We start from the raw sequence: 24,524 nt of genomic DNA on the forward strand, positions 1-24,524 counted from the left end.
TTTGGAGTTAGTCTCTCTAATGCTTCTGCTGAATGTTTGGAGTTAGTCTCTCTAATGCTTCTGCTGAATGTTTGGAGTTAGTCTCTAAAGCTTCTGCTGAATGTGTGGGATTAGTCTCTCTAAAGCTTCTGCTGAATGTTTGGAGTTAGTCTCTCTAATGCTTCTGCTGAATGTGTGGGATTAGTCTCTCTAATGCTTCTGCTGAATGTTTGGAGTTAGTCTCTCTAAAGCTTCTGCTGAATGTGTGGGATTAGTCTCTCTAAAGCTTCTGCTGAATGTTTGGGATTAGTCTCTCTAATGCTTCTGCTGAATGTTTGGAGTTAGTCTCTCTAAAGCTTCTGCTGAATGTGTGGGATTAGTCTCTCTAAAGCTTCTGCTGAATGTTTGGAGTTAGTCTCTCTAATGCTTCTGCTGAATGTTTGGAGTTAGTCTCTCTAATGCTTCTGCTGAATGTTTGGAGTTAGTCTCTCTAATGCTTCTGCTGAATGTTTGGGATTAGTCTCTCTAATGCTTCTGCTGAATGTGTGGGATTAGTCTCTCTAATGCTTCTGCTGAATGTTTGGAGTTAGTCTCTCTAAAGCTTCTGCTGAATGTGTGGGATTAGTCTCTCTAAAGCTTCTGCTGAATGTTTGGGATTAGTCTCTCTAATGCTTCTGCTGAATGTTTGGAGTTAGTCTCTCTAAAGCTTCTGCTGAATGTGTGGGATTAGTCTCTCTAAAGCTTCTGCTGAATGTGTGGGATTAGTCTCTCTAAAGCTTCTGCTGAATGTTTGGAGTTAGTCTCTCTAATGCTTCTGCTGAATGTGTGGGATTAGTCTCTCTAAAGCTTCTGCTGAATGTTTGGAGTTAGTCTCTCTAATGCTTCTGCTGAATGTTTGGAGTTAGTCTCTCTAATGCTTCTGCTGAATGTTTGGGATTAGTCTCTCTAAAGCTTCTGCTGAATGTTTGGAGTTAGTCTCTCTAAAGCTTCTGCTGAATGTTTGGGATTAGTCTCTCTAAAGCTTCTGCTGAATGTTTGGAGTTAGTCTCTCTAAAGCTTCTGCTGAATGTGTGGGATTAGTCTCTCTAATGCTTCTGCTGAATGTTTGGGATTAGTCTCTCTAATGCTTCTGCTGAATGTTTGGGATTAGTCTCTCTAATGCTTCTGCTGAATGTTAGGGATTAGTCTCTCTAATGCCTCTGGTGAATGTTTGGGATTAGTCTCTCTAATGCTGTGATGTGTACTATCTGACATACCTAAGGTGCTGATAGGAGAGACAGGTGAGGGCCACAAGCCTTGTGGCAGTCTAAGTGGAGGAGGCTTTAGGGCCACAAGCCTTGTGGCAGTCTAAGTGGAACTGGCTTTAGGGCCACAAGCCTTGTGGCAGTCTAAGTGGAGGAGGCTTTAGGGCCACAAGCCTTGTGGCAGTCTAAGTGGAACTGGCTTTAGGGCCACAAGCCTTGTGGCAGTCTAAGTTGAGGAGGCTTTAGGGCCACAAGCCTTCTGGCAGTCTAAGTTGAGGAGGCTTTAGGGCCACAAGCCTTGTGGCAGTCTAAGTGGAGGAGGCTTTAGGGCCACAAGGCTTGTGGCAGTCTAAGTGGAGGAGGCTTTAGAGCCACAAGCCTTGTGGCAGTCTAAGTTGAGGAGGTTTTAGGGCCACAAGTGTTTCCGGGTCAACTCACATGTCCACCCAATGTTCTCCCGAGACTTCAGAATCTAACCTCTCTCTCTCTTCTCCCGTAAATATTGTATCTATCTCCCTGCACATATTTCTCTCTCTCTGTGTTCATATCTTTCTTCCTACACACGCTCTCTACTGTCCTGTCCTCTCACCCCCTCTTTACACCACTGCTACTCTCTCATCTATGTATAGTCACTTTAATAACTCTACCTACATGTACATACTACCTCAACTAACCGGTGGCTCCGCACTTTGACTCTATACCGTAACCCCTGTATATAGTCTCCACATTGACTCTGTACCGGTACCCCTGTATATAGCCTCCACATTGACTCTGTACTGGTACCCCTGTATATAGCCTCCACATTGACTCTGTACCGGTACCCCCTGTATATAGCCTCCACATTGACTCTGTACCGGTACCCCCTGTATATAGTCTCCACATTGACTCTGTACCGTAACCCCTGTATATAGCCTCCACATTGACTCTGTACCGGTACCCCCTGTATATAGTCTCCACATTGACTCTGTACCGGTACCCCCTGTATATAGCCTCCACATTGACTCTGTACTGGTACCCACTGTATATAGCCTCCACATTGACTCTGTACCGGTACCCCCTGTATATAGTCTCCACATTGACTCTGTACCGGTACCCCCTGTATATAGCCTCCACATTGACTCTGTACCGGTACCCCCTGTATATAGCCTCCACATTGACTCTGTACCGGTACCCCCTGTATATAGTCTCCACATTGACTCTGTACCGGTACCCCCTGTATATAGTCTCCACATTGACTCTGTACCAGTACCCCCTGTATATAGCCTCCACATTGACTCTGTACCAGTACCCCCTGTATATAGCCTCCACATTGACTCTGTACCGGTACCCCCTGTATATAGCCTCCACATTGACTCTGTACCGGTACCCCCTGTATATAGTCTCTACATTGACTCTGTACCGGTACCCCCTGTATATAGCCTCCACATTGACTCTGTACCGGTACCCCCTGTATATAGCCTCCACATTGACTCTGTACCGGTACCCCCTGTATATAGCCTCCACATTGACTCTGTACCGGTACCCCCTGTATATAGCCTCCACATTGACTCTGTACCGGTACCCCCTGTATATAGCCTCCACATTGACTCTGTAAGGTCTACTACACCTGTTGTATTCAGCATTTCACTGTGAGGTCTACTACACCTGTTGTATTCAGCATTTCACTGTGAGGTCTACTACACCTGTTGTATTCAGCATTTCACTGTAAGGTCTACTACACCTGTTGTATTCAGCATTTCACTGTGAGGTCTACTACACCTGTTGTATTCAGCATTTCACTGTAAGGTCTACTACACCTGTTGTATTCAGCATTTCACTGTAAGGTCTACTACACCTGTTGTATTCAGCATTTCACCTTAAGGTCTACTACACCTGTTGTATTCAGCATTTCACTCAAATAGCACCCTATTCCCTATTTAGTCTCAAATAGCACCCTATTCCCTATTTAGAAACACACAGCAGTTGGGGACACACAGCTGGAAACACACAGCTGGAGACACACAGCTGGAGACACACAGCTAGAAACACACAGCTGGAAACACACAGCTAGAAACACACAGCTGGGGACACACAGCTGGAGACACACAGCTGGGGACACACAGCTAGAAACACACAGCTGGAGACACACAGCTGGAGACACACAGCTGAGGACACACAGCTGGAGACACACAGCTGGAAATACACAGCTGGAGACACACAGCTGGAGACACACAGCTGGAGACACACAGCTGGAAACACACAGCTGGAGACACAGCTGAGGACACACAGCTGGAGACACACAGCTGGAGACACACAGCTGGAAACACACAGCTGGAGAGACACAGCTGGAAACACACAGTTGGGGTCACAAAGCTGGGGACACACAGCTGGAGACACACAGCAGGGGACACACAGCTGGAAACACACAGTTGGGGTCACACAGCTGGGGACACACAGCTGGAGACACACAGCTGGAGACACACAGCTGGAAACACAGCTGGAGAGACAGCTGGGGACACACAGCTGGGGACACACAGCTGGGGACACACAGCTAGAAACACAGCTGGAAACACACAGCTGGAGTGACTGGTCTCACTTCTTCACACTGACAGAAGAAGACTCTGTGAGCCCACCTCTGAGGGGTGGAGGGACTGGTCTCACTTCTTCACACTGAGAGAAGAAGACTCTGTGAGCCCACCTCTGAGGGGTGGAGGGACTGGTTTCACTTCTTCACACTGAGACAAGAAGACTCTGTGAGCCCACCTCTGAGGGGTGGAGTGACGGGTCTCACTTCTTCACACTGAGAGAAGAAGACTCTGTGAGCCCACCTCTGAAGGGTGGAGTGACGGGTCTCACTTCTTCACACTGAGAGAAGAAGACTCTGTGAGCCCACCTCTGAGGGGTGGAGGGACTGGTCTCACTTCTTCAGCTGGGTGTGGATCCAGACAGTGTAACACAGGGTGTTCATGTGATGAGGCCGTGGGGACAGAGGTCCAAGACACAATAATGTCAATCTTTTGTTGTTTTTAGCTTAAAAAGACAGATTCTTCCTGCAATGCATAAAGCTATGGATAATAATTGTCCGCGGCATATGTTCATCAACAGAGATATATCCTGTAATACAATATGCATTTACTATGACGTTGATATTTATTGCTGTGATCCTAGAGGTCTTCACAACAGGAAGGAGGATTAAATCTGCATGATCCTCTTAAATAGTTTCAGATTGGTTCACCACCATTAACCTATTTATCCCCTCGGAGTGCTATTGCTCTGCTGTGTGTGATGACACCAGAGAGAGACAGGCTAGGTTACCCAAGGTAGAGACACTACAGCCCAGAGAGAGAGAGGCTAGGTTACCCAAGGTAGAGACACTACAGCCCAGAGAGAGAGACAGGCTAGGTTACCCAAAGTAGAGACACTACAGCCCAGAGAGACAGGCTAGGTTACCCAAGGTAGAGACACTACAGCCCAGAGAGACAGGCTAGGTTACCCAAGGTAGAGACACTACAGCCCAGAGAGAGAGGCTAGGTTACCCAAGGTAGAGACACTACAGCCCAGAGAGAGAGAGGCTAGGTTACCCAAGGTAGAGACACTACAGCCCAGAGAGAGAGAGGCTAGGTTACCCAAAGTAGAGACACTACAGCCCAGAGAGACAGGCTAGGTTACCCAAGGTAGAGACACTACAGCCCAGAGAGAGAGAGGCTAGGTTACCCAAGGTAGAGACACTACAGCCCAGAGAGAGACAGGCTAGGTTACCCAAGGTAGAGACACTACAGCCCAGAGAGAGAGAGGCTAGGTTACCCAAGGTAGAGACACTACAGCCCAGAGAGAGAGAGGCTAGGTTACCCAAGGTAGAGACACTACAGCCCAGAGAGAGAGAGGCTAGGTTACCCAAGGTAGAGACAATACAGCCCAGAGAGAGAGAGAGGCTAGGTTACCCAAGGTAGAGACACTACAGCCCAGAGAGACAGGCTAGGTTACCCAAGGTAGAGACACTACAGCCCAGAGAGACAGGCTAGGTTACCCAAGGTAGAGACACTACAGCCCAGAGAGACAGGCTAGGTTACCCAAGGAGAAGACACTACAACCCAGAGAGACAGGCTAGGTTACCCAAGGTAGAGACACTACAACCCAGAGAGACAGGCTAGGTTACCCAAGGTAGAGACACTACAACCCAGAGAGACAGGCTAGGTTACCCAAGGAGAAGACACTACAGCCCAGAGAGAGAGGCTAGGTTACCCAAGGAGAAGACACTACAACCCAGAGAGAGAGAGGCTAGGTTACCCAAGGTAGAGACACTACAGCCCAGAGAGAGAGGCTAGGTTACCCAAGGTAGAGACACTACAGCCCAGAGAGAGAGAGGCTAGGTTACCCAAGGTAGAGACACTACAGCCCAGAGAGAGAGAGGCTAGGTTACCCAAGGTAGAGACACTACAGCCCAGAGAGAGAGAGGCTAGGTTACCCAAGGTAGAGACACTACAGCCCAGAGAGAGAGAGGCTAGGTTACCCAAGGTAGAGACACTACAGCCCAGAGAGACAGGCTAGGTTACCCAAGGTAGAGACACTACAGCCCAGAGAGAGAGAGAGGCTAGGTTACCCAAGGTAGAGACACTACAGCCCAGAGAGACAGGCTAGGTTACCCAAGGTAGAGACACTACAGCCCAGAGAGACAGGCTAGGTTACCCAAGGTAGAGACACTACAGCCCAGAGAGAGAGAGGCTAGGTTACCCAAGGTAGAGACACTACAGCTCAGAGAGAGAGACAGGCTAGGTTACCCAAGGTAGATACACTACAGCCCAGAGAGAGAGAGGCTAGGTTACCCAAGGTAGAGACACTACAGCCCAGAGAGAGGGGGAGGCTAGGTTACCCAAGGTAGAGACACTACAGCCCAGAGAGACAGGCTAGGTTACCCAAGGAGAAGACACTACAACCCAGAGAGACAGGCTAGGTTACCCAAGGTAGAGACACTACAGCCCAGAGAGAGAGGCTAGGTTACCCAAGGTAGAGACACTACAGCCCAGAGAGAGAGGCTAGGTTACCCAAGGAGAAGACAAAGTAGTAATTCCATGCGGCAGCATTAGCTAACAATTCATTGGACCAGCGCTGTTGCTGATCTGAATGAATTAGCATTGAAAACCCGAAGGAAGAGTGGTCAGGAAATCAAGAAATGAAGTGGCTTTTAAAGGAATTGAATGACACAAGAACAGATATGCTATGTGTGTGCTGAGTAGTTGGCTGGAATTCACTACGACTGTGAAATTCACTTCAACTGTGAAATTCACTACGATATTTTCCACTTTCTGTACTGCTGACATTCACTTCCTGTTATTCCCACTCTAAATGCTTGTCGTATTGTTTAGAATTCTTCTGAATTATTACAAAGAGTTGTGGGATATTAGAATCCTCCTGCCTTAACCTTTGTCATCTTCAACCTAGAATATAGGTGGGTGTTACACGTTGAAGGTGGATGGTGGAATTTGGCCCAGGCTAAGCAAAGGCCTCTGAGTACCTAGCTTAGGGGTGCTGAGGGGGTAGTGGTGCTGAGGGGGTAGGGGTGCTGAGGGCGTAGGGGTGCTGAGGGGGTAGTGGTGCTGAGGGGGTAGTGGTGCTGAGGGGGTAGGGGTGCTGAGGGGGTAGGGGTGCTGAGGGGGTAGTGGTGCTGAGGGCGTAGTGGTGCTGAGGGGGTAGGGGTGCTGAGGGGGTAGGGGTGCTAAGGGGGTAGGGGTGCTGAGGGGGTAGTGGTGCTGAGGGGGTAGTGGTGCTGAGGGGGTAGTGGTGCTGAGGGCGTAGTGGTGCTGAGGGGGTAGGGGTGCTGAGGGGGTAGGGGTGCTGAGGGGGTAGGGGTGCTGGGGGGTAGGGGTGCTGAGGGGGTAGTGGTGATGAGGGGGTAGTGGTGCTGAGGGCGTAGTGGTGCTGAGGGGGTAGTGGTGCTGAGGGGGTAGTGGTGCTGAGGGCGTAGTGGTGCTGAGGGGGTAGGGGTGCTGAGGGGGTAGGGGTGCTGAGGGGGTAGGGGTGCTGGGGGGTAGGGGTGCTGAGGGGGTAGTGGTGATGAGGGGGTAGTGGTGCTGAGGGCGTAGTGGTGCTGAGGGGGTAGTGGTGCTGAGGGGGTAGTGGTGCTGAGGGGGTAGTGGTGCTGAGGGGGTAGGGGTGCTGAGGGCGTAGGGGTGCTGAGGGCGTAGGGGTGCTGAGGGGGTAGGGGTGCTGAGGGGGTAGGGGTGCTGAGGGCGTAGTGGTGCTGAGGGGGTAGGGGTGCTGAGGGGGTAGGGGTGCTGAGGGGGTAGTGGTGCTTAGGGGGTAGTGGTGCTGAGGGCGTAGTGGTGCTGAGGGGGTAGGGGTGCTGAGGGGGTAGTGGTGCTGAGGGCGTAGGGGTGCTGAGGGCGTAGGGGTGCTGAGGGCGTAGGGGTGCTGAGGGGGTAGTGGTGCTGAGGGGTTACTCTATCAATAATAGGACATGCAATACCCTGTCTGTCAGTCTTACTCTATCAATAATAGGACAGGTAATATTAAAGGAAACAATGGTCCCCCTTGTGTGAACCCGCAACTAGAATTAGGGTCAGCTGCTGAGTGGTTAACACCATAGACAACGCTTAAAAACTGCTCTCACACACACACCCTTGTCTTACCGTGACGATGAGTCCCCTCTCCTGGAAGTATTTGACCAAGGGGATGGTGTTCTGTTTGAAGTTGGTGAGACGGCGCTCTGTTGCATTGGGGTTGTCATCAGGACGACCCGTCGCCTCTGCTCGCTTCTCCAGCCGCTCCTTCAGGCGGTGGTTAGCACAGGACAGGAACACCACCAGGTCTGGAGTACAGATCTATTGGAAGAGATAAACATTATTTTGTTGTTCAGACAGTGGTGTTATGTTCTCTAAAGACAAACAGACATTACGTCGCTGAACAGAAAAGGGAACGAACAAAGGAGTCACTTCGACAACAAAAAACTAATCAGAATGGGTTTTAAACGGTTTCTGAAAAACACCCATGGGGAATTCCCACTGAAAGTTGGCAAAACAACTAGAAAAGGGTCCTAAAATATACCCATGGGGAATTCCCACTGAAAGTTGGCAAAGCAACTAGAAAAGGGTCCTAAAATATACCCATGGGGAATTCCCACTGAAAGTTGGCAAAGCAACTAGAAAAGGGTCCTAAAATATACCCATGGGGAATTCCCACTGAAAGTTGGCAAAGCAACTAGAAAAGGGAGACACCCGCATCATGGATGCCTACTAGATTTTTCTCAGAAACTACAAAGTAAAAGGCGAAACTCAAACCAAGGAGTTTACAAAGAATAAACTTAACAGGTAAAAACACCAGATGTAGGCTTTGTTTGGATACCGAAAGTGGAAGAGCTAACAAGAGGTGGAAGAGCTAACAAGAGGTGGAAAAGCTAGCGACAGGTGGAAGAGCTAGCGTGAGGCGGAAGAGCTAGCGAGAGGCGGAAGAGCTAGCGAGAGGCGGAAGAGCTAGCGAGAGGCGGAAGAGCTAGCGAGAGGCGGAAGAGCCACCCTGACTAACGAGATGACTCTCTCCCAGCATATGCTCTCTCAACTCTATCAGATGAACCCCATTCTGACTAAGGAGGTGACTCTCAGGGCTAGGTGATACTCATCATGACTAATGATATGACCCTCAGGGCCAGGTGATACTCATCATGACTAATGATATGACTCTCAGGGCCAGGTGATACTCATCATGACTAATGATATGACTCTCTGAGCCAGGTGAAATTCATCATGACTGTTGATATGACTCTCTGGGCCAGGTGAAATTCATCATGACTAATGATATGACTCTCTGGGCCAGGTGAAACTCATAATGACAAATGATATGACTCTCTGGGCCAGGTGTTATTCATCATGACTAATGATATGACTCTCTGGGCCAGGTGAAATTCATCATGACTAATGATATGACTCTCTGGGCCAGGTGAAATTCATCATGACTAATGATATGACTCTCTGGGCCAGGTGAAACTCATCATGAAGAATTATATGACTCTCTGGGCCAGGTGAAACACATCCTGACTAACGAGATGACTCTCTGGGCCAGGTAAAACACATCCTGACTAACGAGATGACTCTCTGGGCCAGGTAAAACACATCCTGACTAACGAGATGACTCTCTGGGCCAGGTAAAACACATCATGACTAACGAGATGACTCTCTGGGCCAGGTAAAACACATCCTGACTAACGAGATTACATTCTGGCCCAGGTAAAACACATCCTCACTAACAAAATGACTCTCTGGGCCAGGTAAAACACATTATGACAATCGAGATGACTCTCTTGGCAAGGTAAAACACATCCTGACTAACGAGATGACTCTCTGGGCCAGGCTAAACACATCATGACTAACGAGATGACTCTCTGGGCCAGGTAAAACACATCATGACTAACGAGATGACTCTCTGGGCCAGGTAAAACACATCATGACTAACGAGATGACTCTCTGGGCCAGGTAAAACACATCCTGACTAACGAGATGGCTCTCTGGGCCATGTAAAACACATCCTGACTAACGAGATGACTCTCTGGGCCAGGTTAAAACCCACCCTGACTAACGAGATGACTCTCTGAGCCAGGTTAAAACCCATCCTGACTAACGAGATGACTCTCTGGGCCAGGTTAAACCCATCCTGACTAACGAGATGACTCTCTGGGCCAGGTAAAACACATCCTGACTAACGAGATGACTATCTGGGCCAGGTAAAACACATCCTGACTAACGAGATGACTCTCTGGGCCAGGTGTGACACATCCTCACTAACAAAATTACTCTCTGGAACAGGTAAAACACATCCTGACAATCGAGATGACTCTCTTGGCCAGGTAAAACACATCCTGACTGACGAGATGACTCTCTGGGCCAGGTAAAACACATCCTGACTAACGAGATGACTCTCTGGGCCAGGTAAAACACATCCTGACTAACGAGATGACTCTCTGTGCCAGGTAAAACACATCATGACTAACGACATGACTCTCTGGGCCAGGTAAAACACATCCTGACTAACGAGATGACTCTCTGGGCCAGGTTAAAACCCATCCTGACTAACGAGATGACTCTCTGGGCCAGGTAAAACACATCCTGACTAACGAGATGACTCTCTGGGTCAGGTTAAACCCATCCTTACTAACGAGATGACTCTCTGGGCCAGATAAAACACATCCTCACTAACAAGATTACTCTCTGGGCCAGGTAAAACACATCCTGACTAACGAGAGGACTCTCTGGGCCAGGTAAAACACATCCTGACTAACGAGATGACTCTCTGGGCCAGGTGTGACACATCCTGACTAACGAGATGACTCTCTGGGCCAGGTTAAACCCATCCTGACTAACGAGATGACTCTCTGGGCCAGGTAAAACACATCCTGACTAACGAGATGACTCTCTGGGCCAGGTGTGACACATCCTGACTATGCCAGGTAAAACACATCATGACTAACGAGATGACTTTCTGGGCCAGGTAAAAACCATCCTGACAAACGAGATGACTCTCTGGGCCAGGTAAAACCCATCCTGACTAACGAGATGACTCTCTGGGCCAGGTAAAACACATCCTCACTAACAAAATGACTCTCTGGGCCAGGTAAAACACATCCTGACAATCGAGATGACTCTCTTGGCCAGGTAAAACAAATCATGACTAACGAGATGACTCTCTTGGCCAGGTAAAACACATCCTGACTAACGAGATGACTCTCTGGGCCAGGTAAAACCCATCCTGACTAACGAGAGGACTCTCTGGGCCAGGTAAAACACATCCTGACTAACGAGATGACTCTCTGGGCCAGGTGTGACACATCCTGACTAACGAGATGACTCTCTGGGCCAGGTTAAACCCATCCTGACTAACGAGATGACTCTCTGGGCCAGGTAAAACACATCCTGACTAACGAGATGACTCTCTGGGCCAGGTGTGACACATCCTGACTATGCCAGGTAAAACACATCATGACTAACGAGATGACTCTCTGGGCCAGGTAAAACACATCCTGACTAACAAGATGACTCTCTGGGCCAGGTAAAACCCATCCTGACTAACGAGATGACTCTCTGGGCCAGGTTAAACACATCATGACTAACGAGATGACTCTCTGGGCCAGGTTAAACACATCTTGACAATCGAGATGACTCTCTTGGCCAGGTAAAACACATCATGACTAACGAGATGACTCTCTGGGCCAGGTGTGACACATCCTGACTAACGAGATGACTCTCTGGGCCATGTAAAACACATCCTGACTAACGAGATGACTCTCTGGGCCAGGTTAAAACCCACCCTGACTAACGAGATGACTCTCTGGGCCAGGTTAAAACCCACCCTGACTAACGAGATGACTCTCTGGGCCAGGTTAAACAAATCCTGACTAACGAGATGACTCTCTGGGCCAGGTGTGACACATCCTGACTAACGAGATGACTCTCTGGGCCAGGTTAAACCAATCCTGACTAACGAGATGACTCTCTGGGCCAGGTAAAACACATCCTGACTAAAGAGATTACTATCTGGGCCAGGTGTGACACATCCTGACTAACGAGATGACTCTCTGGGCCAGGTTAAACAAATCCTGACTAACGAGATGACTCTCTGGGCCAGGTAAAACACATCCTGACTAAATAGATGACTCTCTGGGCCAGGTGTGACACATCCTGACTAACGAGATGACTCTCTGGGCCAGGTTAAACAAATTCTGACTAACGAGATGACTCTCTGGGCCAGGTAAAACACATCCTGACTAAAGAGATGACTCTCTGGGCCAGGTGTGACACATCCTGATTAACGAGATGACTCTCTGGGCCAGGTGTGACACATCCTGACTAACGAGATGACTCTCTGGGCCAGGTGTGACACATCCTGACTAACGAGATGACTCTCTGGGCCAGGTATGACACATCCTGACTAACGAGATGACTCTCTGGGCCAGGTGTGACACATCCTGACTAACGAGATGACTCTCTGGGCCAGGTTAAACAAATCCTGACTAACGAGATGACTCTCTGGGCCAGGTGTGACACATCCTGACTATGCCAGGTAAAACACATCATGACTAACGAGATGACTCTCTGGGCCAGGTAAAACACATCCTGACTAACAAGATGACTCTCTGGGCCAGGTAAAACCCATCCTGACTAACGAGATGACTCTCTGGGCCAGGTAAAACACATCCTCACTAACAAAATGACTCTCTGGGCCAGGTAAAACACATCTTGACAATCGAGATGACTCTCTTGGCCAGGTAAAACACATCATGACTAACGAGATGACTCTCTTGGCCAGGAAAAACACATCCTGACTAACGAGATGACTCTCTGGGCCAGGTAAAACACATCCTGACTAACAAGATGACTCTCTGGGCCAGGTTAAAACCCACCCTGACTAACGAGATGACTCTCTGGGCCAGGTTAAAACCCATCCTGACAATCGAGATGACTCTCTGGGCCAGGTTAAACACATCATGACTAACGAGATGACTCTCTGGGCCAGGTTAAACCCACCCTGACTAACGAGATGACTCTGGGCCAGGTTAAACCCATCCTGACTAACGAGATGACTCTCTGGGCCAGGTGTGACACATCCTGACTAACGAGATGACTCTCTGGGCCATGTAAAACACATCCTGACTAACGAGATGACTCTCTGGGCCAGGTGTGACACATCCTGACTAACGAGATGACTCTCTGGGCCATGTAAAACACATCCTGACTAACGAGATGACTCTCTGGGCCAGGTTAAAACCCACCCTGACTAACGAGATGACTCTCTGGGCCAGGTTAAAACCCACCCTGACTAACGAGATGACTCTCTGGGCCAGGTTAAAAAAATCCTGACTAACGAGATGACTCTCTGGGCCAGGTGTGACACATCCTGACTAACGAGATGACTCTCTGGGCCAGGTGTGACACATCCTGACTAACGAGATGACTCTCTGGGCCAGGTGTGACACATCCTGACTAACGAGATGACTCTCTGGGCCAGGTGTGACACATCCTGACTAACGAGATGACTCTCTGGGCCAGGTAAAACCCATCCTGACTAACGAGATGACTCTCTGGGCCAGGTGTGACACATCCTGACTAACGAGATGACTCTCTGGGCCAGGTAAAACCCATCCTGACTAACGAGATGACTCTCTGGGCCAGGTAAAACACATCCTGACTAACGAGATGACTCTCTGGGCCAGGTAAAACACATCCTGACTAAAGAGATGACTCTTTGGGCCAGGTGTGACACATCCTGACTAACGAGATGACTCTCTGGGCCAGGTTAAACCAATCCTGACTAACGAGATGACTCTCTGGGCCAGGTAAAACACATCCTGACTAAAGAGATTACTATCTGGGCCAGGTGTGACACATCCTGACTAACGAGATGACTCTCTGGGCCAGGTTAAACAAATCCTGACTAACGAGATGACTCTCTGGGCCAGGTAAAACACATCCTGACTAAATAGATGACTCTCTGGGCCAGGTGTGACACATCCTGACTAACGAGATGACTCTCTGGGCCAGGTTAAACAAATTCTGACTAACGAGATGACTCTCTGGGCCAGGTAAAACACATCCTGACTAAAGAGATGACTCTCTGGGCCAGGTGTGACACATCCTGACTAACGAGATGACTCTCTGGGCCAGGTGTGACACATCCTGACTAACGAGATGACTCTCTGGGCCAGGTGTGACACATCCTGACTAACGAGATGACTCTCTGGGCCAGGTATGACACATCCTGACTAACGAGATGACTCTCTGGGCCAGGTGTGACACATCCTGACTAACGAGATGACTCTCTGGGCCAGGTTAAACAAATCCTGACTAACGAGATGACTCTCTGGGCCAGGTGTGACACATCCTGACTATGCCAGGTAAAACACATCATGACTAACGAGATGACTCTCTGGGCCAGGTAAAACACATCCTGACTAACAAGATGACTCTCTGGGCCAGGTAAAACCCATCCTGACTAACGAGATGACTCTCTGGGCCAGGTAAAACACATCCTCACTAACAAAATGACTCTCTGGGCCAGGTAAAACACATCTTGACAATCGAGATGACTCTCTTGGCCAGGTAAAACACATCATGACTAACGAGATGACTCTCTTGGCCAGGAAAAACACATCCTGACTAACGAGATGACTCTCTGGGCCAGGTAAAACACATCCTGACTAACAAGATGACTCTCTGGGCCAGGTTAAAACCCACCCTGACTAACGAGATGACTCTCTGGGCCAGGTTAAAACCCATCCTGACAATCGAGATGACTCTCTGGGCCAGGTTAAACACATCATGACTAACGAGATGACTCTCTGGGCCAGGTTAAACCCACCCTGACTAACGAGATGACTCTGGGCCAGGTTAAACCCATCCTGACTAACGAGATGACTCTCTGGGCCAGGTGTGACACATCCTGACTAACGAGATGACTCTCTGGGCCATGTAAAACACATCCTGACTAACGAGATGACTCTCTGGGCCAGGTGTGACACATCCTGACTAACGAGATGACTCTCTGGGCCATGTAAAACACATCCTGACTAACGAGATGACTCTCTGGGTCAGGTTAAAACCCACCCTGACTAACGAGATGACTCTCTGGGCCAGGTTAAAACCCACCCTGACTAACGAGATGACTCTCTGGGCCAGGTTAAACATATCCTGACTAACGAGATGACTCTCTGGGCCAGGTGTGACACATCCTGACTAACGAGATGACTCTCTGGGCCAGGTGTGACACATCCTGACTAACGAGATGACTCTCTGGGCCAGGTGTGACACATCCTGACTAACGAGATGACTCTCTGGGCCAGGTGTGACACATCCTGACTAACGAGATGACTCTCTGGGCCAGGTGTGACACATCCTGACTAACGAGATGACTCTCTGGGCCAGGTGTGACACATCCTGACTAACGAGATGACTCTCTGGGCCAGGTGTGACACATCCTGACTAACGAGATGACTCTCTGGGCCAGGTAAAACCCATCCTGACTAACGAGATGACTCTCTGGGCCAGGTGTGACACATCCTGACTAACGAGATGACTCTCTGGGCCAGGTAAAACCCATCCTGACTAACGAGATGACTCTCTGGGCCAGGTAAAACACATCCTGACTAACGAGATGACTCTCTGGGCCAGGTGTGACACATCCTGACTAACGAGATGACTCTCTGGGCCAGGTGTGACACATCCTGACTAACGAGATGACTCTCTGGGCCAGGTGTGACACATCCTGACTAATGAGATGACTCTCTGGGCCAGGTAAAACACATCCTGACTAAAGAGATGACTCTTTGGGCCAGGTGTGACACATCCTGACTAACGAGATGACTCTCTGGGCCAGGTTAAACAAATCCTGACTAACGAGATGACTCTCTGGGCCAGGTAAAACGCATCCTGACTAAAGAGATTACTATCTGGGCCAGGTGTGACACATCCTGACTAACGAGATGACTCTCTGGGCCAGGTAAAACACATCCTGACTAAATAGATGACTCTCTGGGCCAGATGTGACACATCCTGACTAACGAGATGACTCTCTGGGCCAGGTTAAACAAATTCTGACTAACGAGATGACTCTCTGGGCCAGGTAAAACACATCCTGACTAAAGAGATGACTCTCTGGGCCAGGTGTGACACATCCTGACTAACGAGATGACTCTCTGGGCCAGGTGTGACACATCCTGACTAACGAGATGACTCTCTGGGCCAGGTGTGACACATCCTGACTAACGAGATGACTCTCTGGGCCAGGTGTGACACATCCTGACTAACGAGATGACTCTCTGGGCCAGGTGTGACACATCCTGACTAACGAGATGACTCTCTGGGCCAGGTGTGACACATCCTGACTAACGAGATGACTCTCTGGGCTAGGTTAAACAAATCCTGACTAACGAGATGACTCTCTGGGCCAGGTAAAACACATCCTGACTAAATAGATGACTCTCTGGGCCAGGTGTGACACATCCTGACTAACGAGATGACTCTCTGGGCCAGGTTAAACAAATTCTGACTAACGAGATGACTCTCTGGGCCAGGTAAAACACATCCTGACCAAAGAGATGACTCTCTGGGCCAGGTGTGACACATCCTGACTAACGAGATGACTCTCTGGGCCAGGTGTGACACATCCTGACTAACGAGATGACTCTCTGGGCCAGGTGTGACACATCCTGACTAACGAGATGACTCTCTGGGCCAGGTGTGACACATCCTGACTAACGAGATGACTCTCTGGGCCAGCTGTGACACATCCTGACTAACGAGATGACTCTCTGGGCCAGGTTAAACAAATCCTGACTAACGAGATTACTCTCTGGGCCAGGTAAAACACATCCTGACTAAAGAGATGACTATCTGGGCCAGGTGTGACACATCCTGACTAACGAGATGACTCTCTGGGCCAGGTGTGACACATCGTGACTAACGAGATGACTCTCTGGGCCAGGTGTGACACATCCTGACTAACGAGATGACTCTCTGGGCCAGGTGTGACACATCCTGACTAACGAGATGACTCTCTGGGCCAGGTGTGACACATCCTGACTAACGAGATGACTCTCTGGGCCAGGTGTGACACATCCTGACTAACGAGATGACTCTCTGGGCCAGGTAAAACACATCCTGACTAAAGAGATGACTCTCTGGGCCAGGTGTGACACATCCTGACTAACAAGATGACTCTCTGGGCCAGGTTAAACAAATCCTGACTAACGAGATGACTCTCTGGGCCAGGTAAAACACATCCTGGCTAACGAGATGACTCTCTGGGCCAGGTGTGACACATCCTGACTAACGAGATGACTCTCTGGGCCAGGTGTGACACATCCTGACTAACGAGATGACTCTCTGGGCTAGGTGTGACACATCCTGACTAACGAGATGACTCTCTGGGCCAGGTAAAACCCATCCTGACTAACGAGATGACTCTCTGGGCCAGGTGTGACACATCCTGACTAACGAGATGACTCTCTGGGCCAGGTAAAACCCATCCTGACTAACGAGATGACTCTCTGGGCCAGGTGTGACACATCCTAACTAACGAGATGACTCTCTGGGCCAGGTGGGACACATCCTGACTAACGAGATGACTCTCTGGGCCAGGTGTGACACATCGTGACTAACGAGATGACTCTCTGGGCCAGGTGTGACACATCCTGACTAACGAGATGACTCTCTGGGCCAGGTGTGACACATCCTGACTAACGAGATGACTCTCTGGGCCAGGTGTGACACATCCTGACTAACGAGATGACTCTCTGGGCCAGGTGTGACACATCCTGACTAACGAGATGACTCTCTGGGCCAGGTGTGACACATCCTGACTAACGAGATGACTCTCTGGGCCAGGTGTGACACATCCTGACTAACGAGATGACTCTCTGGGCCAGGTGTGACACATCCTGACTAACGAGATGACTCTCTGGGCCAGGTGTGACACATCCTGACTAACGAGATGACTCTCTGGGCCAGGTAAAACACATCCTGACTAAAGAGATGACTCTCTGGGCCAGGTGTGACACATCCTGACTAACGAGATGACTCTCTGGGCCAGGTTAAACAAATCCTGACTAACGAGATTACTCTCTGGGCCAGGTAAAACACATCCTGACTAAAGAGATTACTATCTGGGCCAGGTGTGACACATCCTGACTAACGAGATGACTCTCTGGGCCAGGTAAAACCCATCCTGACTAACGAGATGACTCTCTGGGCCAGGTGTGACACATCCTGACTAACGAGATGACTCTCTGGGCCAGGTAAAACCCATCCTGACTAACGAGATGACTCTCTGGGCCAGGTGTGACACATCCTGACTAACAAGATGACTCTCTGGGCCAGGTGTGACACATCCTGACTAATGAGATGACTCTCTGGGCCAGGTAAAACACATCCTGACTAAAGAGATGACTCTCTGGGCCAGGTGTGACACATCCTGACTAACGAGATAACTCTCTGGGCCAGGTTAAACAAATCCTGACTAACGAGATTACTCTCTGGGCCAGGTAAAACACATCCTGACTAAAGAGATGACTATCTGGGCCAGGTGTGACACATCCTGACTAACGAGATGACTCTCTGGGCCAGGTTAAACAAATCCTGACTAACGAGATGACTCTCTGGGCCAGGTAAAACACATCCTGACTAAAGAGATGACTCTCTGGGCCAGGTGTGACACATCCTGACTAACAAGATGACTCTCTGGGCCAGGTTAAACAAATCCTGACTAACGAGATGACTCTCTGGGCCAGGTAAAACACATCCTGACTAACGAGATGACTCTCTGGGCCAGGTGTGACACATCCTGACTAACGAGATGACTCTCTGGGCCAGGTGTGACACATCCTGACTAACGAGATGACTCTCTGGGCCAGGTGTGACACATCCTGACTAACGAGATGACTCTCTGGGCCAGGTTAAAACCCATCCTGACTAACGAGATGACTCTCTGGGCCAGGTGTGACACATCCTGACTAACGAGATGACTCTCTGGGCCAGGTGTGACACATCCTGACTAACGAGATGACTCTCTGGGCCAGGTAAAACCCATCCTGACTAACGAGATGACTCTCTGGGCCAGGTGGGACACATCCTGACTAACGAGATGACTCTCTGGGCCAGGTGTGACACATCCTTAGTACGAATGAAGTTATTTTTACCGAACGTCTTGCTCGTGCCCTAAACATCAAAGTCTCTCTTTGTTTCCACAGCAACCAAACTTCAAGCTGACTGCCTTCATTTTCTCAGGAAGCTGAATTTAGTAGAGGCGTATTGTGAGTTGACTGGAATAAAATCAAGTACTTAAAAAAAAAAAATCAAGTCCATTAGCTTGATTACTTGATGACTGACATTAGTTGGCTATTTTTATAAAGAATCCAATCTTTCACTTGAAGATAATTTGAATGATTAATGGCCATTATCTAACTGAATTGCATAGATGCTTTTTTCATTTCAACTTTGGAATAAATTGTAGCTTCTTTATGTTCACCCAAAACAAGAACACTGCTGCTGTAATGCCTCCTCTTTTTGCCAGGTAGCAGACTAATCAACCAGTCAATCAAACAATAAAAACTATCCATCAATCAATCAAGACCTGGTGATGGAGTCAATAGAGACAGTTTTTTCAGATCAGACCATGCAAGTGTACAGAAGCAGGCTATTCAATACCATCAGGCCAGACTCCTGTTAGCTTTAACACTGTACGCACACACACACACACACGCACACGCACCCCCCCCCCCCCCCCTACACACACACACACACACACCCCACACACACGCCCCCCCCCCCCCACACACACACACCCATTAATCCTCCTTCAGTAGCATGTCCTGAATTAGTGACGCTTTTCATCTGCCTGCCTGTCTGTCTGCCTACGTGTCTGTCTGTCTGTCTGTCTGTCTGCCTGCGTGTCTGTCTGTCTGTCTGTCTGGGGAAGAAAGGAGGGGGGAGAGGGATAGAGAGGGAGGAGAGGGATAGAGAGGGAGGAGAGGAATGGATAGGGATGGAGAGGGATGGAGAGGGAGGAGAGGGATAGAGAAGGAGGAGAGTAAAGGAGGGACCCAGGGGGTCTGTGAGGGTGAAGGTCTGTCTGTTCTAAAATAAGGTGCGTTGAGCCCCGGAGGGCGCAAGCCAAAGGGCTGTTGTGATGTTTGAAAGGGCATCACAGTGAGAGCATCGCAGGGTGCTGCAGAGGAATGGACAACACACAGACATATTATCTTCTATCTGGTCTCTACTGTACGACTCAACCTGAGACCGCCTCTTCTATACCCTTTACCTTCCATCATTTATTACCCTTATTCAATACCCTTAATCATTACCTTTATACATTACCCTTATACATTACCTTTATACATTACCCTTATACAATACCTTTATACATTACCCTTATTTACTACCCTCAATCATTACCTTTATACATTACCCACATTCAATACCCTTAATCATTACCTTTATACATTACCCTTATTCAATACCCTTAATCATTACCTTAATACATTACCCTTATTTACTACCCTTAAACGTTACCCTTATTAATTACCCTTATTCATGAATCATATGTATTACCCTTAAACATTATCCGTATTCATTATCCAGAATTATTACCCTTATTCTTTACCCTTACCGATATTAAAATGATTATACATTACCCTTGTTTAAATACCCATAAGCCTCTTTATTTCCTGGATTTCTGTACATTTTCTTTGTCAATTTTTAGTCAGGGAGGGGACTAAGAACCCAATGGTCACTCTGACAGAGCTCCAGAGTTCCTCTGTGGAGATGGGAGAACCTTCCAGAAGGACAACCATCTCTGCAGCACTCCCCCAATCAGGCCTTTATGGTTGAGTGGCCAGACGGAAGCCACTACTCAGTAAAAGGCACATGACAGCCCGCTTTGCCAAAAGGCACCTAAAGACTCTCAGACCTTTAGAAACAAGATTCTCTGGTCTGATAAAACCAGGATTGAACACTTTGGCCTGAATGCCAAGCGTCACGTCTGGAGGAAACGTGGCACCATCCCTATGGTGAAGCATGGTGGTGGCAGCGTCACGTCTGGAGGAAACCTGGCACCATCCCTATGGTGAAGCTTGGTGGTGGCAGCGTCACGTCTGGAGGAAACCTGGCACCATCCCTACGGTGAAGCATGGTGGTGGCAGCGTCACGCCTGGAGGACAACTGGCACCATCCCTACAGTGAAGCATGGTGGTGGTGGCACCATCCCTACGGTGAAGCATGGTGGTGGCAGCATCATGCTGTGGGGATGTTTTTCAGCAGCAGGGACTGGGAGACTAGTCAGGATCAAGGGAAAGATGACCGGAGCAAAGTACAGAGAGATCCGATCCTTGATGAAAACATGCTCCAGAGCCTCAGGACCTCAGACTGGGGCAAAGGTTCACCTTCCAACAGGATAATGACCCTAAGCACACAGCCAAGACAATGCAGGAGTGGCTTCGGGACAAGTCTCTGAATGTCCTTGAGTGGCCCAGACAGAGGCCGGACTTGAACTCGATCAAACATCTCTAGAGAGACCTGAAAATAGCTGTACAGCGATGCTCCTCATCCAACCTGACAGAGCTTGAGAGGATCTGCAGAGAAGAATGGGAGAAACTCCAGGTGTACCAAGCTTGTAGCATCATACCCAAGAAGACTCGAGGCTGTAATCACTGCCAAAGGTGCTTCAACAAAGTACAGAGTAAAGAGTCTGAATGCTTACGTAAATGTGATATTTCAGTTTAAAAAATGTTTTATATACATTTGCAAAAATTTTGAGAAAACTGTTTTTGCTTTGTCATTATGGGGTATTGTGTTGTCATTATGGGGTATTGTGATGTCAATATGGGGCAGTGTGATGTCATTATGGGGTATTGTGTTGTCATTATGGGGTATTGTGATGTCAATATGGGGTATTGTGATGTCATTATGGGGTATTGTGTTGTCATTATGGGGTATTGTGATGTCATTATGGGGTATTGTGATGTCATTATGGGGTATTGTGATGTCATTATGGGGTATTGTGATGTCATTAAGGGGTATTGTGATGTCATTAAGGGGTATTGTGATGTCATTATGGGGTATTGTGATGTCATTAAGGGGTATTGTGATGTCATTAAGGGGTATTGTGATGTCATTATGGGGTATTGTGATGTCATTATGGGGTATTGTGATGTCATTATGGGGTATTGTGATGTCATTATGGGGTATTGTGATGTCATTAAGGGGTATTGTGATGTCATTAAGGGGTATTGTGATGTCATTATGGGGTATTGTGATGTCATTATGGGGTATTGTGATGTCATTATGGGGTATTGTGATGTCATTATAGGGTATTGTGTGTAACGCCCACTCCATCCCTCTCTCCTAACACCCACTCCATCCCTCTCTCCTAACGCCCACTCCATCCCTCTCTTCATCTCTCTCCTAACGCCCACTCCATCCCTCTCTCCATCTCTCTCCTAACGCCCACTCCATCCCTCTCTCCATCTCTCTCCTAACGCCCACTCCATCCCTCTCTCCTAACGCCCACTCCATCCCTCTCTCCTAACGCCCACTCCATCCCTCTCTTCATCTCTCTCCTAACGCCCACCCCATCCCTCTCTCCTAACGCCCACTACATCCCTCTCTCCTAACACCCACTCCATCCCTCTCTCCTAACGCCCACTCCATCCCTCTCTCCTAACGCCCACTCCATCCCTCTCTCCTAACGCCCACTCCATCCCTCTCTCCTAACGCCCACTCCATCCCTCTCTCCTAACGCCCACTCCATCCCTCTCTCCTAACGCCCACTCCATCTCTCTCTCCTAATGCCTACTCCATCCCTCTCTCCTAACGCCCACTCCATCCCTCTCTCCTAACGCCCACTCCATCTCTCTCTCCATCTCTCTCCTAACGCCCACTCCATCCCTCTCTTCATCTCTCTCCTAATGCCCACTCCACCCCTCTCTTCATCTCTCTCCTAACGCCCATTCCATCCCTCTCTCCTAACGCCCACTCCATCCCTCTCTCCTAACGCCCACTCCGTCTCTCTCTCCATCTCTCTCCTAATGCCCACTCCACCCCTCTCTTCATCTCTCTCTCCTAACGCCCACTCCATCCCTCTCTTTCATGTCTCATCCCTCTATTTATCAGTCAGGCATTTCAGTCCTCTTCGTCATTAAGCTGTAGAGAGACACAGATAACAACCAGTTGTCTTATCATTATTATTATTATAATTAGGATGTTGAGCAATTTCCTACTTCTGAACCTGTCCCTGTTCTGTTCCTACTGAACCTGTTCTGTTCCTACTGAACCTGTTCTGTTCCTACTGAACCTGTTCTGTTACTACTGAACCTGTCCCTGTTCTGTTACTACTGAACCTGTCCCTGTTCTGTTCCTACTGAACCTGTTCTGTTCCTACTGAACCTGTTCTGTTCCTACTGAACCTGTTCTGTTCCTACTGAACCTGTCCCTGTTCTGTTCCTACTGAACCTGTTCTGTTCCTACTGAACCTGTCCCTGTTCTGTTCCTACTGAACCTGTTCTGTTCCTACTGAACCTGTTCTGTTCCTACTGAACCTGTCCCTGTTCTGTTACTAAGGAACCTGTCCCTGTTCTGTTACTAAGGAACCTGTTCTGTTCCTACTGAACCTGTTCTGTTCCTACTGAACCTGTCCCTGTTCTGTTCCTACTGAACCTGTTCTGCTCCTACTGAACCTGTTCTGTTCCTACTGAACCTGTTCTGCTCCTACTGAACCTGTTCTGTTCCTACTGAACCTGTCCCTGTTCTGTTCCTACTGAACCTGTTCTGCTCCTACTGAACCTGTTCTGTTCCTACTGAACCTGTTCTGTTCCTACTGAACCTGTCCCTGTTCTGTTACTAAGGAACCTGTCCCTGTTCTGTTACTAAGGAACCTGTTCTGTTCCTACTGAACCTGTTCTGTTCCTACTGAACCTGTTCTGTTCCTACTGAACCTGTTCCTGTTCTGTTACTAAGGAACCTGTTCTGTTACTACTGAACCTGTCCCTGTTCTGTTACTACCGAACCTGTGTGTCCTTACAGAGCCATCGCTAAGACTCAACCACTGCCAGAGAGGAGTTTTAGTATTAATTGGTTGCTTAGACACAACGGTAAACATAACAGTGGACATTCGTTATCTCCTCTCCTCTCCTCTCTTCTCCTCCCCCTCTCTTGCATTAAACTCTACCTTGTCCTTAGGTTGCCCCAACAGTTGTCTTGATTTCACATCTCTGCCTCTCCTCTTCTAATCCTGGAAACCTAGAAACGTGTGTGTGTGTGTGTGTGTGTGTGTGTCTGTGTGTGTGTGTGTGTGTGTGTGTGTGTGTGTGTGTGCGCATGCGTGCGTGCGTGCGTGTGCGTGTGTGTATGTATGCCTGTGTGCGATTACAAGCAGATGTGCTAGATGTGAGATAAGGTGTGTTTGTGTGTGTGTATTTGTGCTAGATGTGAGATAAGTTGTGTGTGTGTGTGTGTGTGTGTGTGTGTGTGTGTGTGTATTTGTGCTAGATGTGAGATAAGGTGTGTGTGTGTGTATTTGTGTTAGATGTGAGATAAGGTGTGTGTGTGTGTGTGTGTGTGTATTTGTGCTAGATGTGAGATAAGGTGTGTTTGTGTATGTGTGTGTGTGTATATTTGTGCTAGATGTGAGATAAGGTGTGTTTGTGTATGTGTGTGTGTGTGTGTGTGTGTGTGTGTGTGTGTGTGTGTGTATTTGTGCTAGATGTGAGATAAGGTGTGTGTGTGTGTGTATTTGTGTTAGATGTGAGATAAGGTGTGTGTGTGTATTTGTGTATTTGTGTTAGATGTGAGATAA

General features: G+C 48.7%; 1 protein-coding gene across 1 annotated transcript in view; it reads right to left on the reverse strand.

Annotated features, from left to right (window-relative positions):
• Window positions 1–24,524, reverse strand: part of ak5 (adenylate kinase 5) — a 149,090-nt gene that overhangs the window by 69,922 nt on the left and 54,644 nt on the right. Inside the window, exon 6 of the mRNA XM_036966543.1 lies at window positions 7,829–8,020. Within this exon, the coding sequence (XP_036822438.1) occupies window positions 7,829–8,020 (192 nt within the window). The remainder of the gene's footprint in view (window positions 1–7,828; window positions 8,021–24,524) is intronic.

This window comes from Oncorhynchus mykiss, chromosome 28, assembly GCF_013265735.2.
Source record: "Oncorhynchus mykiss isolate Arlee chromosome 28, USDA_OmykA_1.1, whole genome shotgun sequence".
Lineage (NCBI taxonomy): Eukaryota > Metazoa > Chordata > Actinopteri > Salmoniformes > Salmonidae > Oncorhynchus > Oncorhynchus mykiss.